This window comes from Tauraco erythrolophus, chromosome 20 (assembly GCF_009769465.1).
Source record: "Tauraco erythrolophus isolate bTauEry1 chromosome 20, bTauEry1.pri, whole genome shotgun sequence".
NCBI classification, from domain to species: domain Eukaryota; kingdom Metazoa; phylum Chordata; class Aves; order Musophagiformes; family Musophagidae; genus Tauraco; species Tauraco erythrolophus.
The window spans coordinates 9,716,045-9,735,015 of NC_141484.1; the positions used below are offsets into that span (position 1 = coordinate 9,716,045).

The 18,971-nt window shown below is 41.7% G+C and overlaps 2 protein-coding genes across 2 annotated transcripts in view; both read left to right on the forward strand.

Annotated features, from left to right (window-relative positions):
• LOC147527366 (uncharacterized) overlaps window positions 1–18,971 on the forward strand; it is a 162,685-nt gene that overhangs the window by 15,600 nt on the left and 128,114 nt on the right. The window lies entirely within an intron of this gene.
• Window positions 5,526–18,971, forward strand: part of FOXK2 (forkhead box K2) — a 47,885-nt gene continuing 34,439 nt past the window's right edge. The window contains exon 1 of the mRNA XM_086624014.1: window positions 5,526–5,875. Coding sequence (XP_086480140.1) covers window positions 5,526–5,875 — 350 coding nt within the window. The remainder of the gene's footprint in view (window positions 5,876–18,971) is intronic.

The window sequence follows — 18,971 nt, forward strand, 5'->3', positions numbered from 1 at the left end:
GGAAAAGTTATCATTTTGGTCTCAGGTATGTTTTAACAGGTACTTCTGTTTACTTAAAACAGAGTTCTTGAGTATCTCTTGATCAAGCAAAGAGAAAGGATGAACATACAATGGCAAAAAATGACAAATTAACTTAAAGAAAACTCTTACAGCAGAATTGTGCTTAAATGGGGTCCTAACTAATAGGAGTAACTAATGAGCAACATTAAATACAGTAAGTGCTGCAACTTGATAAGATTCAGTTTCTCTGATTATGCTTCAAGACTTCATAGTAGTAGAACTTTGTTCAGAAGCAGGTAACGTTAAAAATGCTTTTGAATCATCAGGTCCAATTTTCTCTGAGGTGTTAAAATTTTGAACATAAAATAGAAGCGTGAAGATCATTAGCCGTTTATTTGGCAAAGAGCGCAGTCGTGCATGGCTGAACTGCAAAGTACTGGGGGTTTCGCATTTCCAGTTAACAGAGTAATGAGTAGCGCTGCCGCTGTTTTTAAAAATCCTGTTGTGGTGTTGGAATTTAGGGCCGCTTTATGAGTAATTATCCTCTGAGGGTGGATGGGACGCTTTCAATTTAAGGCATGCATTTGGATTTTTGTCATCTGCTGTCGCTTGGAATCAGCCAGGGCATTTGGCCTGTACACTTAATAACGTTTTTGGATTCAAACTGGGTCTACTCTGTCCTGGTTTGGGGCGAGTCAATGATTCCCCTCCCAGAGCTGCTTAAGGGTGAAGGTCTCGCTTCACAAAACTGCTTTTACAACCCCAAAAACGTCCTTTAACCTCAGCCAAGAGGAACGCGGGGAGGGTGCCGTAGCTGAAGTAATCCTGAGAGAACACGCCGCCAAGCGCCTTCCCGCGCTTTGCCCGGATCCGTTTTTCCTCACAGAAGACACTGGGGCGGCGGGGCCGCGGCCCCGGCCCCGCCCACGGCTTCGCCGTGTTTACAAACACGCGTCACCGGCGAGCGGAGCTGTGCTCCGCCCGCGGCCCCGGGCGGCCCCCGCACGGCCCTCCGCGGCGGGCGGTCAGCGAGGAGGCTGCGGCCGCCATGAGGCGGCGGGGCGCGGGGCACGCTGGGTAGCAGGGCGGGAGGCGCGCGGAGCGCGGGTTTCCTGTCAGGGCGGGCTGCTGTCACCTGCGCCGCGCCTGCCGCGGCGTTTCACCGGTAAAACGGGCTGTCCCGGCCAGCAGCTCGGTGGCGTTCGCTCGTATAGTACCGGTTTCCCTTCTCCCGAGGTCAGTAGTACGCCAGCAAGCGACTGGTCGAGGTTGCGTAGCTGTTCCCGCCTTCTTCCCCGTTCGTCCTCCCAAAAAACCTGTTCATTTGGGTGTCTTGGGCCTTTTCAAGAGTGTTACGCTTTCCAGTTCTTATTACTTACACAGATCTAAATTATAGCCTTACGGGAAAAAAAAAAAAAAGCTTATAAATGTAACTTTTTTGAGGTAGAGCTCTTTATTTTCTCCTGTTAAAGTCGCTTCAGGAATTGGCCAAGTGTGTAACTAGGGAGCGTCAAATCATCCTGATTGTTCACTGTTTTTGATATTTTGCAGTAATTACATGATGCTTTTTTTAACACTTTCCCCTTGACCAAAACGCATGTGTGAGAAAATGAGTAAATCACAGCACGAGTCTTACTATCTTTTACGTATGTCATTAAATTTAAGCGTGTAAAGAGCTCTAGTATGGTTATCGCGATTACTTAAAAATGCAGTTGCATATAGCAGCAGTTTTGAGGCTGTCTGCTGGAGGACATTGTTGCTGCTTACAAGGGGCTTCTCACCTAGTAAACAGAAAAAAATGTGTGCTTGTCAGGTGCAGGGATATCAATATGCAAAATCTTTCTTCACTGGGTTGTGCAAGTTTTGGTATTTGAAGCGCTTATCTTGTTAAATCTCATGAACATTACTGAGAAGTGGGTTTGCAAATTAACTTTGTAGGGTTTTGTTTAACAAAAATCAAATCTCACTGGAAGCTTGTGACGCTTGCTGTAATAAAAAGATTATGGATAGCTCCTAATGGCTTTTAAAAGCTATTTAATGCTGGTTGTGTCAAAGCAAGCAATTAGGGTCACTTAATCTACTTGATTATTCATCAAGTTCCTGTAGTAGTATTCCATGCTTTTAGATCTCTGAAAATGTGCATCTTGGGAAGGTTGTTTCACTGCTTCATAACCTTCAGTACAGAGCACATATATGTAACAAAAGTACCGAAGAAAGAAAACTCGATTATATGACAGTTTACTAGCCCCAAGCACAAGCAGACTGTAAATGAGCACCCCTGTGTTGTTGTAGCATGAGCTACAAGAAAAAAAAACACATCTGAAAAAATATGTAGTCATTTAAGGGAAGTTTGGTCAAATAAAACAGTATTAATGGATTAGACCCTACATAATACTTACACATTTCTGATCAGTCCGATTGTTTTAAGGTTAGATGATGCAGATAAGGTCTGCTGGTTCTTAATTTCTATGATGCAATCAGGTGCTGCTGCATAAATCGATGTGGACTGGATAACATTGGGCTACTTAGCACAAATGGCCAGAAGTGGAGAAGCGCAGTGAGCACTTTGAGACCTTGTTTAGTTTCAATGGCAATTGCAGCAACTTAGTGCTTCAGAAAATTAAATTTTGGGCCGTAACTTGGAGCCCTAGTTCTGTCCTGAGTAGTCAAGGTGGACGCAAAGCAGACGGAGAAAAAGAATGTCTTTGCTTACCCTCAGCTGGCAGGGGAAAAAAAAAAATGTGTGGAATAGTACGTGTCTGCTATGCAGCTCCAACATCAGGACCAGGCTGTGTTCAAGGAGTGCATTTCTGGGGAACCCAGACACCCGGAACAGCACTGGGGAATTCTGTGCAAGTGTGAGTTGTTCCACCACATCTCGCTGCTGTTTCCTGCTTTATACACCAGAGAACAGAACTGCAAGTGGGTAGGTTGGAATGACCTATAACTGCAGTTTTATCTAGTCACAAAGAAAGTGACTAAATCTGCACCAGTTTAGAAAAACATGGGCAGAAGGTTCTCAGCTGTCCTCTTAAAATGAATACAGCTTCTGACAAGGGAGTTTGTTTGTTTGCTTTACAGTGTCGGTAATACGAAAGTAAACAGACTTTCTGCTGGTGTTCAGTCACTTTTTTTATAGAGTAGCATCCTGAGGACTGGGCGCCTGAAAAGTAATTTCGGTGTATATTACAAAACTCAGTTCAGCGTTCTATGTCAATGTCTGTGTTTATGCTGTTCCATTATGAAAAGAACAGGGAGGTATATCAGCTTTGCGAATTTAGTATTGGATGTTATTAATAAATTAATACAAATTAACAGAGTTGTGATTCCCATAATGGAAAACATTAAAGTATGCATTAATGCTTTAACTTTTGTGAACTGAGCAACGATGAGAGTGGCAGAAAGTGCTGCTGGCCTGATGGGAGTTCACCTGGCTGCTCTCCCAATCTGCCTGTTTTCTCTCTCTCCGTGGGCGTGGGGGTGTGTTAGGAGATGGAAATCCATGGTAATTTTCAGCCGGCATGCCCCTCAGGATCCCTAACCAATTGTTAGCAAAGCAGGCACAACATTTCTGGAGTTGCAGCAGAGCCAAAGGATAAAAAAAAAAGCTGAGAATCAGAGAGTCATAACTGGCTCTCTGATGCTCCACGTTTTCTGTGCCAAACATATGTTGGTATAGAAGAAAGTCTGATTCTAAATACCAAAGTGTGGGCAAGATTTAACTAAAGTTTTCTGTAAAAGAAACCAAAGCTCTAAACTGTTGCTATATTTTACCGCATCTGATGTGCGTATGTGATCATATAAACGGACTTAACGAGTATGGAATGGCGTTGTAGCTGCTTGTAACAAGTGCGATCTATAACAATCCTAAGAGTAAAAAATAAGGTTTGCCGTAACTTCGCAGGTCGCATCCACTGTGCTCCATTCCTAAACGTACACAAAATATTTCTATGGTTAAAGATCTGTTGACTCAAGTGTACAAAAACAGAAGTTTGCATTTCAAATTTAGTACTAGATATTTGTTAGCAAGTCGATTGTTTTTGTCCTGAGCATAAAAACGTTTTTAAAAAAACTGCTTGAAAATATGTTAAGACTATCCGCGCTGTTACAATGAAACGTTTGCAGTGTTTGTAGTTTTATATAGACATAAATATGTTTTAGCACCCTTTTCACAGCTTAGAGCCAAAAGTGTTTCTTAATTGTTTGCTTCTCAATTCTGACAGAGTGCCTGGTCCCTGTAACAGAGAGGAGCACGCAAACATTTCTAGAAGGTTTTGATCAGGTAAATAATTTCTGTTGCAGATGCTACATTTGACAAACGGGGTACAATTAATGTCTTTTTGGTAGCCTGTAATGTTTTAAAGTCAAAACCCCTGATGTGGAGCCTTGATCGTTTTTCCCACGCTGTTACCTGTGACATTTTCTCTCCCATGTACTGTGGCCCTGGGGGAGCAGTCTGACAGACCACTACAGCAACTGGGTGTCTAATTCTTGCTTATTTTTTTCTACCTGGACTGAGCCCAGCAAGGTGTGTGCACAAACACACAGACTGACTTACCTGGAACTTTTAAATGTAAAGCACTGTATTTGTTTGACATGGATATCACAAAAGTCCAGGACGGGGAGTTACCTCTAGTTTTAACCTAAAAAGGCCGTCGGATGCGTATCAGGTATCAAACCTCTCTTTTTTCTTCTGTGGCCTTTTGAGGCTAAATTCGAGGGGTTGCAGACTACTTCCCAGGTGGCAGCCCACCCTCTGGCAATGTCTGGGTACTTGCATTTATTCTATCGATTACTGGCCCCATCCCCTGCCCCACGCCCAGCGCTGTTTCTGGAAGCCCTGCTGTCGGCCGGCTGCAAAACACGTCCGTGAACCGCCAGAGGTGCCGGCGGCCTTGCTCAGGGGCCCAGCGCGGGCCTTGCCCCGCTGCGAGGGCCGCGAGGAGCAAGCGGCGGCAGCCCGGCCTCCCGCAGGTGCCGGGAGCCCCGGCGCCCCGCCGCCGCCCCGGCCCGGGGGAGGGCAGGGGCGGCAGGGAGGAAGATGGCAGGCGGGCCGGCCCCGCCGCGCTGATGGAGCACGCTCCGCGCCGCCCTGCCCTGCCTCCCTTCCCGGCCGGCCGTGGAGGGGCCGCCCCGCCGCTCCTTCGGGCCGCCAGCGCCGCGGCAGGGCCCGGGGCTCGGCGCCGCCGCCTCCGCCGGGGCACGAGGGCCGCTCCGCTCCCCCGCGCGCGGCTCTGCCGCTCCGTGTTTTCCGGGCCCTTCCCGTGTTCTCGGGCCCCGACACTCGAACGTGCTGCGCGGCGCTGGCCTCGGCGCCGCTCGCCATTGGCCGCGCCGCCATAGCCCCATGGGCGTGCGGGCCGCGCATTGGCCCGGCGCCGCCGTCCATCAGGCAGCGGCGGACTGCGTCAGGTTGGGCTGAGCGGCGGCCCCTTCCCTGCCTGTGTCTGGCGGCGGCTGCGGCTGCGGGGCCGGTGCGGGCGGAGGGGCGCAGCGGAGGGCGGCCCGCTCCCTCGCTCGCTAAGATGGCGGCGGCGGCGGCGGCCGTGGCGCGGCTGGAGGGCCGGGAGTTCGAGTACCTCATGAAGAAGCGCTCGGTGACCATCGGCCGCAACTCATCGCAGGGCTCGGTGGACGTGAGCATGGGCCACTCCAGCTTCATCTCCCGGCGCCACCTGGAGATCTTCACCGCTACTCCCCCGCCGCCGCCACCGGCCAGCGCGGACGGGCCGCCGCCTCCGCCTCAGGGAGACCCCGCCGCTGCCACTGGCGGCGGCGGAGGGGACTTCTACCTGCGCTGCCTCGGCAAGAACGGCGTCTTCGTGGACGGCGTGTTCCAGAGGCGGGGGGCGCCGCCGCTGCAGCTGCCCCGAGTGTGAGTAAAGCGGGGACCGGGCCTGCCGTCCTCCCTTGTCACACCGGGGCCCGCCGGGCCGGCCCGGGCCCACCCGCCGGCGCCTCGCCGCGCCGTCCTTCCCGGGAGAAGTGGCTGCCGCGGCGCGGGTGGTGCCGCGCTGCTCATCCGCGCCGGTTGTCCCCGTTGCCGTTTGGTTGGCACATGGTGCCTGACAGGCGGGGAGCCGACCCCGTCCTGGCGACACACGCGAGCGGTGCCCTAGGCCTCCTTCCCCGCCAGCCCTTCTCCCCGGCACCACCCGGGCACCGGCGTCTCCGCCTGCTGCCCTGGAGTGTGTCCTTCCTCCGGTGGCCCAGGCCCCGCCGGCACATCCACCTCCCACCCCAGTCCCTCCGGCGCCCGGTGGTACAGGTGGGAAGCGTGAGACCCTGGCAGCGCCGGGGCTGGTGGTTGACGAATGGTGACCCTCCTCCCATGCCATGTCTTGCACTTAGCAGTATCTGTTATGAATTTGGGAGCAAATCCATCTGCAACAGTGCTTGGAGGTATTGTAATTAGCAAATAGAATTGGATACACCCTTGAGTATTGTTTACGTGCTTCAAAGGAAACCAGTCAAATGATTATCCAACATTTCTGGCATTTCTGAATTTAAGATCAGTGCTGAGTAAATCTTGCAACACGTTTTGTACTTTTGCAGAACGTAAGGGGATTGTGTATGTGATTGCCTTCTGATTTCGTGGTAGTTTCTGCCTTTTTTTCCTAATTGTAACGTTTATTTTTTATGGGTAAACTGAATCATCCACGTGAAATACTTCTGCTAGTCATAGTGTTTTAAAATGCGTTTCCTTACGTGACAACAAATGTGTTAAGAGTTTTTAAATGGTAGTACATTCCTTTACTATTATCAAACATTAACTGTCTTTGCAAAATAATTTTCTAGGGGAGCATGTGAGGCCTACCTCCCACGTTTAAGGATACGTTGAACTGTAAATAAGTAATCTGTGTTGCATGTAGGAAAAGTGAAAGTATTTTGGTTTAGTATATTTTAGCTGTCTTGACTAAGAAATACCTAAAGGGTCATGAGTGTTTTACCTTATAAAACATGCCGTCAGTGACAAAGTCTTAATGTCTTACGGTTTTTAAACTGGTTTTAGGACGTTGATGGTGTATGTTTTCCACTTTGACGTCTTAATGTTAGTTTCCTCACCTGATTTCTCTGTGAAACTTCTTTTGTCTTACCTTTCTGCTTTCTAGGAAACGCTCATTCTGAAAGGGCTGAAGGGTGCCAGTGTGTGTAGAGTTGTATAATCGTGAATACAGTTGGATGACTTGTTTGACCTTTAACTGTAACTCCTATTTTTGCTTTCTGCTTTTTAATATTAATAATCATTTGGCATGTGGTTAATCTATATTTTAATCTAACGCATTTATGTAATACAGATCAAATACTTTTTTTTCTTTGTAAAAAGAGTTTGGTATAATACACTAATTGTAAGCAAGTCATTGTGGATTATATATGTTGATTGCAAACGGTCTAGAATTAGTTTGAGTAATTTAGTCAGTAGCATTCTGTTAAATGCTGAAGACCTCAGGAAAAAAAAAAGTACTGCTTCTTCATGCTGTCTGTGTAATTATTGATTTGTAATTTATTTTAGTTCTTTCTATCAGTGTCACTTTTTAAGTGGAAAGAAAGTTCTGAAGGATTTTTTGTGTGTCACTTTTTTATTTAACAATGATGAAAACTTCATGAGTGTATGTGGGTGGTGTTACAGAAACTAGCATTTGCTTGAAACAGTGTTCAGTGATCACACCATTTCTTAGACTGCATACTAGTAGCCTTCAGTTCCAAGATGTGTGAGCTAGTTGAAGTGGTTATCTTCTGCTTACAAAACGTAGGTGTGATCTTCCATCAAGCCTTGTAAATAAAAGGTGGCATACCTTCAGTCCTGGCTAGAAACAATGGCGCAGTGTGTACGCTGGGTGAGCTGGGATTTCTTTAGTAAACAGGGATGAATTTTATCTTGAAGGGCAGGTGAAATCTGCAGGGTCATAGTTGGATTGGTGATTAAGATCAAATGCTGCTTTATTGCTTTTTTTAAAAAAAATCTATTTATAAAATGAAAGCCTTGCTGGGGTTGTATAGGGAAATAGTTTAGTTATTTGCAAAGGTTTTTCTTTTTTAGACATAGGAGTCTTCAGACAAATTCAAAGCAGACATTAACTGCTTATGGCAAGTCATTACTGTGAATTACTGGTGACTAATATTGTTTGTAGCCATGTTCTTGAGTTTCATTGTAGATTTAACTGGTCATGCTGAAGATGACCTCTTGGATTTTAAGAATCAAACTTGGTTACTTGAATATAATGTAAACAATTAACAGCTGAAACCTGATTGGAAAAAAAGTAATTTTGGTGTGAGTTCTGGATTGATGATTGCTAACCACCCGCTCAAGTAATCACTAGACCTATTTTTGTTGTTGTTGTTTAATCCTACTCTGTTGCCAGTAATGTGCTTTGCCTATGACTACACAATCATTTGAAACTGTAATGGCAGGTGAAGTTTAAAAAAAAAAATCAGTGGCCTGTTTCTTCTGTTTGTTTTTAAGTGATCTTGGAAACGAAGAATGGAGGGTCCATCTCTGTTTTGTCTAATTAATAGTGACTTACAGATGACTCCAAGTAAAATATTGTTACAGACTTGGAATGTCTTATTTAACTGTCACTAGTAATTGTATGTACTTCCAGTATCCTTGGCCTTATTTTTATTTCAGCACGGTGTTTAAATGTGATTGCACTAATAATGTTATTGAACTTCCTGGATTTGGAAGGAAAAAACAAATACAACTTTGTAGTCTCTTGCAAAACACACATTTTTAACATCTGAGGAAATTAAATTATTAATGTTAGAGTATAGTTCTGCCTGTAATAAAGGCATCTTTTTTCTACAGATACAAATGCCGTGAAACATGGTATTACTGTGCATTAAGATAACTATTCTGGTTGCTATTTTTAATGCTTCCCTGGAAGCCTTGCTGACAATTCAAATGTTTAAGTTATCAAGCAGGAGGTAATAGCAGTGGGAAGTGTGTTTTTGTTTTTTCAGTTCTTGACAGACTCATGTACATACTTGTGCATATACAAACCAGCTGTCATCTTGTTAAAGGAGTAAAATGGGGGCTGGGGGGAAAACAGCAATTTTTTTTGTTGGTGTCCAGTAAATAGCTCTCCTGTCAATGTCATAACACGCAGAGGCATGGGATGAAAGAGCTTTTAGAGTCTCCTGTTAAATACACTCAAATCAAAGCAGTTCAATTAGTCTTTTACAACTACATTTAATATGCGTAGACTATCACTCTCCAGTTCATAAAGTTCATGGTTTTTAATTGGTTTCATTTTATGCTTGTTGAATTTCCCCTGCCTTCCGTGAAAGTGTTGTTAGGATATATTGCTAGGTAAATAATAACATTAATATTTTACTTTTGAGATACTTGGCTTGAAAAATACCTTTTGTGCTGGGCACAGCAACAGTTGTTGACAGAGCTCTTGTGTACAGCTTTTGGAGAGGCAGGATTCCGGACAGATGTAACTGATACAGCTGGAAAAAGCAGACTGACTTCTGGGTACAACGTATCTCTGAAGAAGTTTTGTTTTGTTTTGGCGTTGGTCTTGGGTTTTTTGGATCGGCTTTGTAGATTAGTGTTTGAATTCATGAGGATCCTGACGTTTGGGTTTGACTGTTCCAAGACAATGTCTCGTTCGTTTTGACAAAACTGTATATTTTGTATTTTAGTAGTTAATTTTGGTTTTGTGGAAGTAGATCTGTGAGTCATAAAGAAGATACCATTGAGATAAGAACAGCATTTCTAAGTCAGAGCAAAGATGCATCCAGTCCGTTACCTGCCTCCAGGAGTGGTCAGTAGCAGATGCCGAGGGAGGAGCATAAAATGGATAAAGGCAAATGGTTATGTTTCCCTTGTTTGTTCTTACTGAATCCCAGACTCGGAGTTGATTTCTTTTTTCGAGTTAAAGCCATTTACTCCGTGTTTGTTTTTTTTCTCTCTTTTATAAAAAATAATTTATTTTTTTTAAATCCCTGTAAAGCTCTTCTACCCACAGCATCCTTGGAACAGAGAGTTCTGCAATGCAATTGGAACCCGTGTTGGGAAGAATACCTCTTTTTTTGAGGTTTTTTTGAACTTCACACTTGGTAATTTCATTTGATGCAACTTTATGATAAGAGACAGTAAATAATTTTCCTATTCTGTCATTAATTTTGTAGACTTCTTTATGTTAGTAAGTGTGGGAGCTCTTACAGTAAACCACGTCAAGTACGTTTTACTTTGGCTTAACATCTACTGACTAATCCTAAGTCAAGCCTATATGGCTGCAAACTAAACATTTTATTTGTTTATTTTCTTGTGCTTTTCCTCCTAGTATTCAGAGGGCTGAATAGATGTTTTCGGTTTGGTCTTGTGGTCTGCATCTACAGAGTGAGGTTATTACTGCTCCTTAAATAGTAGAAACTTTCCTGCCAATGAAGGTCAGTAGATTCTGAACAAGGATCAAATGTATCTGTTCAGTAAGTAAATTCTTTGGAAAAGCTGATTGTGTTCAGCATTACCTGAGCAGGAAATAGTGCAGCAGATCGTAGAGAACCTCTGATGTATCAATGCACTTTTTTCTATCATCGTATTGCAGTTATTTAAATGATACACAAAGTCGTGATTGCTGTATGGGTTAGAGCTGTGGCTGCACACAAGCTCAGTGAAAATTTCTCACTGGAAACAACTGAGGTTTGGCTTAACGGTGGAGGTGAACTGATCCTAACATCTCCTTAGGTAGTGTTACTTGCTAGCTTAGGAAGAATGTTCTTTGCTTGTTTTTGTCTTACGGTTTATGTTTTACAGATTTTTCCTTATGAATGTGTTAGATACTTTAAGAAATCAAACAAAACGTTTTTTTCAAGGAATATATTTGTAAGGATAGATTAATACCTCAGGCCTGAGTGGCACCTGCTTTTTCCCTTTCTTGACAACACTTTTGATAGATACAGTTGCTTGTAAGGAAGACAGCTGGCTGAAATATTTTTGAGACCTATGATTGGTTTGTGTTTAAAGGAGTATTTTGGAGTTCTATTCCGGTTGTATTAAAACTATGAATTAGTTACAAATTAAGCATAAACCCAAACCATTCCATGATTCTATGATTCTAATAAATGTTGAACTTGACTGTGACTTAGGAATCAGACTCTAGAAACTTTTATTTACGTTCTTTAGAAGATACTGAGTCCCATGCCATAGTGACTAATAAGGTTAACTAGGCTATGTTTATAGGTGTTTTTTTGGCTACTTTAAAGTAGGATTTGCAAATGTCAAGCGCAGTAGCAGTAGTGTTCTCACATAAGCAGATCTGATTGAAAAGGAACGTGGGAGGAAGAAGGTAGAGCTCATATTATTTGAAATGAAAATAGAGATACGAGCGTGAAGTTTCTGTAGTCATAATTTGTGTTACAGCTGTTTCTGTCGTCTCATTTTTTCACATTTCCCTCTCAATTGCACACACCTTATGTGTGATTTTTTTTTTGTTTTGTTACCGACAGCAACGTTGTGAATTGTCATACACCAATCAGGTAGTTGAGGTAAAGCTTAAACAGTTTTGTATTTGGATTAATTGGCACTTCCTTGCTTTTTATGTTGTTATGATCGGTAGGTATGGGAAATTTCCTTACCCAGTTCTACAATTTTACTGATCTTACAAATGTTCTTACGTCTGTGGTTAGCCAAAGGAATAAGTACGTTCTTTGTACAGTTATATGAAATACTATAAGCTGGGAAATTGTCTTAAAAATTGATTGTTTCTTTATCATCTGTGAAGTTTTAGTTCTATGACAGAAGTGAGATTAGTGTTGTTTTGGTTTAAAGGTGCAAAGTCAGTAGTAAAACTGTTTGTTCCAAGAGCCTGTAGTTGAAAGAGAGTTTTGAGATTCTTACCTTCAGTTACAATGGAGAGGTAAGAGATATGTAAATTAAATCATTCTCTCCTTTGCATTGATTAAATCAAAATACAGTGCTGATCTTCAGTTGTGAAATGCCCTATGCTTGTTTGAGTAGGAAGAGACAACTTTTGCTATCACGTAAGTGTAAGTTAAATAAGCTAATGAAGTGAATCAGTGAATCTTTCACCCTTGTCAAAAGAAATGTGTATGATTAATTTGCTTATAATTAGGAAATGACATTGTCTTGTAAGTATTAGTCCTTCATGAAGGTAGATGTGTTTTAAAGAATAATTCTGCTGTGGAGGAATTTTGCTGCTGTTGGTTTTGGGTTTTTTTTGAGCATGTGTAGTTCTCATGCATAAAGCAAAAGATATTTCTTGTAGTCATGCCTAAACTATTAAAAATAAGGTGATTGTGCACCTAATTTACTGTATTTCTCAATAAATACAACAGCGCCTTTGAGACCTCTCAAGTCCTATTAACTTACGCAAAATTATGTAAAGTACTGTAAAAAAATATAATTTCCAAGAAAATTAGGGATTTTTCATGTGGTGGTGTGAGGCCATCTCTTCTGTAGCCTGTAAAGAGTTTTTACAACAGTGTTGTATTTACAAATAAGCTGGTGTCTTTCGTGGAACTTCATACTGGAATATTGGGAAGGCGTTGGTTTTATCTACTGTCTTGCTTGTTTTCATGATAAAAAGTTGATGTGTAGTGACATTTGTTTCCTCTGACTTCCTGCCTTTAAGGAGTTTTTTGACCTAGATAAAGCAGTCGGAGGGGAGGAACCATATTTATTCTGCAGCTATTCCACATTGGATGGCATAGAAAATAAATGCTACATTCTTCAGTTAAGATTTCATCACTACTGTTTTATCACTGAAGGGTGCTGAGGCTTTAGTAAGCTACTTGAAGAGGTAGTGCAAATCTTTGTAATTTTGTCATACATCATTTTTTATAAGGCTAAAGAAGGTCTATATACAATTGTAGTCTTTGTTTCTTCACATCTGTTTGTGTGAGTCTGCTACAGCTACTTGTGTGCTCTTCTGTCCTTCTTGTTAGTACAGCAAATCATGAACTTTTTTACAAAGCATCATCTTCCTGTATGCTGTACAGTTGAGAATTTGTGGGAGTAAAATTTTCAATGTTCAAAATTTCAGAATGTCTTAATGAATAGTTATGTGAACAGACCACTTTTTTTTGTCCATGTGCACCAATTAAAATGAAAAACAGGAGCAGATTGATAAACAGTTATGTCCATGCTGAACTAAACATTCCTGTTGACTTCAGCAAGACAACTCGTGGTTAAAGATGCGTATGGAATTGAGCGTTTGTAGAATCAGAGCTGTAAAGTAAAAAAGCCAGAGACATGTCATTATCATAGCTTTATGAAGCGTAACAAAATTAGTACAAACTTGACTGGAATTAATTTTAAATCAGTGTTAATTTAAGGTTTTACATTAAGAACTATGGAAAGAACCTCCAGCCAAACCCCTGCTGGAAGCAGAAATGACTCCGGCATTAGATTGTACTGCTCAGCACCTTGTCTGTTTGAATTCTGAGTATCTCCAGTGATGGAGGTAACTATAACTATAAAGTAAGTGTTTCGTATAACTACAGCCCCATATTGAAGAAAATATTATCTGTATTTCCACTAGCACAACTTTGAGAAGACAGCAGCTGGTTAGCATAATATGCAGCTTAGTGCTAAATCATGAAAAAATATGTCATCATTACTTGATATTGGTACTTGATACTGTTGTTGGTGATCTGAAGTAAATGCAATTGCTCATAAATATTTACAGATGATACTGATGTTGGAAAATATGGTCCTCACAAATAATGAGGACAAAAAATTGACTTGGTCAATATATTTTATTTTTTTTTAAAAAAGCATCTTAAAAGGCATCTATAGGGTAGGAAAGTGTTCTGAAAAGTGATAGTAGAGTGCCTTTGAGAGTCATGACTGTAGAGAAACCATTAGATGCCTGTACTGAGGTAACGTGTCAAAGCAGAGTGGTGTGGTGACTGCGTGGAAAAAGGAGAACTGTATCAGGGAGTACTGAGAGGTGCTGGAGCTTCGTGTAGTTCTGAAATCAGAATTTGCGTTAAAGAATCTTGCAAAACTGCAAGGGTTTAAGGAGGTGATTGATTGCTGAAAAGAACTGAAGGCTGGAGGAAATCCCAAATAGTGAGGGACTTAAGGAGTTCAGTGTGTTTGCCTTATGAAAAAAGAGTGCCAGATAGGTGGGTTGATGTGTATACACTTTTATGAGGATGAATTCGAGTACTGGAAGGCTTGCTAATGCATCGTGCCCAGATATACAAAGCTAGAGGCTGTAAGCTAACCTCTCAAGGTTTGATCTAGGTGCATGTTTTTAGCAATGTTGGAACAGTTTTCTAAGAAGAATGGTGGCATCTCCGTTTTGCCATCTTCTGCTTATCAAAAATAGATACCTTTTTGGGAAAGGTGCTTCAAACAAAAAAATAAACATTGCTGTAGTCAGACCTGGTAATTAGGTGCAGTATAGGTTTGGTTGGATGACATTTCATGGCTTAGGGCTAGAAGAGGTACTTGTAGGTGAAGCTTCTTAGTTGTTCAACCTTTACTTCCTCTGCAAGTCCTTTTTAAATAATCTGTTGGGTTATAGCAAGAGACTCTTTTATTGTGCGTTTTAACAAGAAGAAATAGTTTAACTTCCATTGAAGCATTATTTTATCAGAAAATGCGTACCTGTACATTAGTGTCTTAGCACAGTGTTTGATACATTGTTTTACTACGTGTAAAAGTCTGATTTATTTACAAAGCTACAATGACATAATTATCTGGAGTTTTGATTTGATTTCTTTGTTCGGTTGTTTTTTTGAGACTTAGAATACGTGAAAAATTTGATTTATTGCTTTGTATTGTCCTGTGGACTTGTTTGAGATGTTCTAGGCAGAATATAATTTGAGCAGACAAGGCATATACACACAGTTTATGTACTGTAGTATGCAGGCTTGTTGCTTACAGTATCAGGGCAGTAAACACCCAAGGAAAGTAGTTGGAAAGTGTAAATGATGGAAGCTGACTGTCAAATAAAAGAATTTCCTTCCTTAGGTGATGCTGCTGCTGCCTTCTGATCTCTGCATAGGTGAAGAAGGCCTGTGTAGCAATGAGGGGAGACGAGACTTTAAAAGAATAAAATTAAAGAGAGTAAGGCTTAGACAAGAGAAGGGTGAATGTATTCATGCAAAATTCTGTGTGGAGTTAAGTTCAAATTTGAACCAGAACAAACCGATTATTTAAGCAAGTAAAAAACCTGTAAGAATAATGGTAGAGGATGATTTTAGCATGATACCATGTACAGATAAGAAAAGTGGAAGAGGAGAATTCAGATACTGCATGGGAAAGACAAGGACGTAGGACAATGTGTTTTGCTTTAGGATATGGACACAATATTAGTTGGATTTGTAGTTGTTAGGCGAGGAGAAGTGAAAGGGTTTGCTGGGAGGCTTGAAAAAAGATGAGGAAAAGCTGAAAATCACCTCAAGTTTAAGAGCTGAGACTGAGAAGTAATATAATTGTTATCCTTACAGAATGTAAGGAGACTCTGACTTGAATATTAAATTTGGGAAATGTGATTCAGAAGAATGTGGGGTCTTATTTTTTAGGAACATGGGCTGTGCTTTCATGAGCATCTGGGCTAATGTAGTGTTTTCGCTGCTGCTGAAATGGAGCATGGGAGGGGAAGGACTTGTTTTCTGCAGTGCTCCCAACTGCAGGTTGTGCTGTCCTTGAAGCTCATCAGATGTTCCATAAGATGCTGATGTCTGCTTTTTTTGCTGTTTTTGCGTGGTTTTCTGTTGCATTGAAGTGGCTCACAGCAAGGTCTGGCATGCAGTGGAGCTGGCACGAAGTGTGTAGTGGGCCTGCACAGAGTTTCGGCAACAGTTGGCTTGCTGTGTCTTGTGGAATCATACAAGAGCTGTTAGCTCTATGAAATAAAAATGGAAAGGAAAAGAAAGATCTGAAACTTCTTCTTTCTCCAGGAAGAGAAGACCAAGACTAATTTTAATGTATTAAAAAAGCACTTGGAATGTAATATAAAAATTTTTTAATCCTCAAAGATCTTTAGAGAGCATGCTTTTTGATAAAGGAGTATGCGAAGTATTTGTTTTACATAAAAAAATAAAGTGAATCCAAGCGGACTGGATGCTGAGATGAGACATCAGTTGTGTCATACTTTCAGTTAATTTGTGCGTTCTGGCCCTTTTTGTTTTAATCTCTGCATAAATGTGAATACGTAGAGAAAACCACTAGAGAAAAAGGGATACAGGTTCCTTGGCTGTGGATCATCTCACAGCAGCAAAGAGAATTAACATATGGTCTTCATTCCATATGCTGAATCGTCGTGTCTCCTGCTTAAAGGTAGACTTTGCTCCGTAGGCCATTAGTCCAGTTGGTGGTTTAAGTGTACTGTAGGCTAGGGGAGTCACAAGCTCTAGGTAAAATTAGGCACTAAGGATAGAGGGGAGGTAGGTGGCCCTTTTTTAATGTTTCGTGTGTTGTTTTTGTTTGTTGTCCCCCTCCTCCCCAAAAGCCCTTTTATCTCAGAAAGCAGACTTCTCTACCTGTAAGACAGGTGACTGGCTAGAGTTTGTGTAACGTTCTGTCCTCTGTCTGAAAGAAAAGTATGGTTTTAAAGAAAATTGTAAAAACTTTTCTGTTTTTTAAATGTCTTTTGTTGCAGGGGCTGCATATATTCTTCGTATTTTATCAGGAAATATGTGACTGCTGAAGTTGACTCTGCAGGTAGATCAGATATGATCTGGATTTCCTCTGTTGTCTTTTGAGGGTCTTTTTAATGTCTGCTTGATAGGATGCAGAAACATCTCAAAAAAAAAAAAAGTCATTTGAGAGCTTGAGAGCGAGCTTTTTCTTTCCTTTCTTTATGCAGGACAGTGAAACCACTGCTATTTAAGGCAAATGTGTTAGTGGTTAAGAAATGAGTTTGGTTGATCCAGCCTTCCAAAACTACTTAGGTAGCAGGTATGAAAGTAGCTGTGTATTTGCTCCCTGTTCTGATTTAACTGTCCTCTCACTGTCACTCTGACTTCCTTCAGAGGAGATGAGGTGAAACATTGAAGAAAAACAGTATTTTGGAGGAGGATCAAAAAGTGTTCTTCATTTCCAGTGCAGTGTTCAGTGGACTTGGATGCTGACAAAAGTTAGTAGGAGTGAATTACATAAATTATTCTCAGTCAAAATCCTGTTTATACCTTCTGCTGATGTAAGCATTGAATAGCATATGCAAAGATGTGTTAAGGGAAGCAAGTTGTTTCCTTTCCTTACACATGTGAATATGCTGGGTGTGCCTGGGTTAGGTTCAGATGAGATTTCTGCTGGGTGTTGTGCCTGGTCTGTCTTGTATGGCCATCGGTCGATACACTTGTTTTGGGGCACCCAGCTGAAGCACTTCTCTCTGTGTGTGTGTAGGTGTGACCCAGGATGTTCTTTTATGGGATGGAGGGGATTGGTGGCTTTGGTCCTTTTTGCCCTTTTGTCTTACGGAATGTATTTGCTCTTCAGTAGCATTAGGGGCTGCAAGCCAAATGGCGAACGGTTGCATTGTTCAAACGATATGGAAACATTGCTTTGAAGAGTGTGCAATCTATTCTTAAGTAACTTTATTAAAATGACTAGAATGGGTAAAAAAATTCTCATAGAATGATGGAATTCGTCCTCATGCAGTCTGACTTCCAACGATACTATCAAGAGTTGAGAACAGCCTTTTTCTTGGCAGCACTTTTGTAGGCACATCACTGAGTCGAAGAATAAATGCAGGAGTTTAAGGTGGTTACCCTCTCCTGTGAATGTGGGTTCTGAAATGAATACAGAACTGAATTCTGAGTTCAGGGTGGGCTCCACAGTTTGCGATTGATTGTAGTATTATTCATTCAGCTTTCTAGATATTGATAATTGTTACAAACACTTTGGACCTGGAAACCACAGTGTGTGTGTCAGTTGAAACGTTCAGATGACAGGCTCATTTAGCAACACAGGAAAGAGATGCAATAGGTAAAAACCACAGCAGAACTTCAGTTGTTTATCCTCTTGCATTGAAATTCAAGCCTTTGTGTTTTAAAAACCTTTTCCTGGTATTGGTCTGTCCATAAAGCTGAGAAATGCAACTAGTCTGTATTATCAGCAAATTCCAGAACCATTTAACAGTGCTCAAATGCCTTTTGAACCCTGGCAAGACAAAATAACCTTCTGCAGTGAATGATACATAGCTGTATCATTTCTTGCCTGTTTCATGACTTAGTTCTCGACTTAGTTGCATCCCTTCTCTTTTTATTTTCCTCCTGAAGGACTGTTGGCCTCTGAGGAGTGCTGCTGTTTGCACAGAATCAAATAGTGACTTCAGAAGTTCTTGTGAGCTGATTGAAGTGTACAACTTCTTGTGAGTGGGGTTAGATGGAGGGAACAGAGAGCAGCAAGCTGACAACAAAACAGGCTTTTCTGGAAGTGTTTCATTTTTGCTTGTCTTTGCTTGAATATCCAACTCTGTGAATGTCTGTAACAGAACTTTCTTCGTTGTAACTGAGATTTTGCCAGAATTCTGTTAGAACTTCAAAAAATTTAGTTTTCTTAGGTGTTTTCTGTTTTGAAGCTTTCTCTGTGGGCTAAGGTGCTGTTTTCTCATATAGTCATTTTTCCTTAACTGCATTATAGGATATAACAAATGTTGCCTGTTCCAGCTAGAAAAATTCAGCACTAATTAAATGTTAAAGAAACTTGTCTGAAGATGAAATGGGAAACCTCATTTACAGTTGGGAGAAGAATTCAGATCCTTCCACCTGTCTTAGTGTTTTAAAGATGTAAGTTAAATTCTGAAAGCAATTTGTGATCAAGATTTTAAATTTCCTTCATGAATTTTGGCCTGTTGTGAATAACTTTTGCTGTCTACTGGAGTGCAGGCAGCCAGAGCAGCCATCTGCAAGCACACCCTAGTACACAAATGTTTACTTTTCTGTCAGTAGTGAAATAACCCTGCTTGTTTTATGGTGTGGTTATTCTGAGGTTGGAAGATTGTTGAGCCTGGAAGAGATCACTAACCCCAGCTTGCTACTTA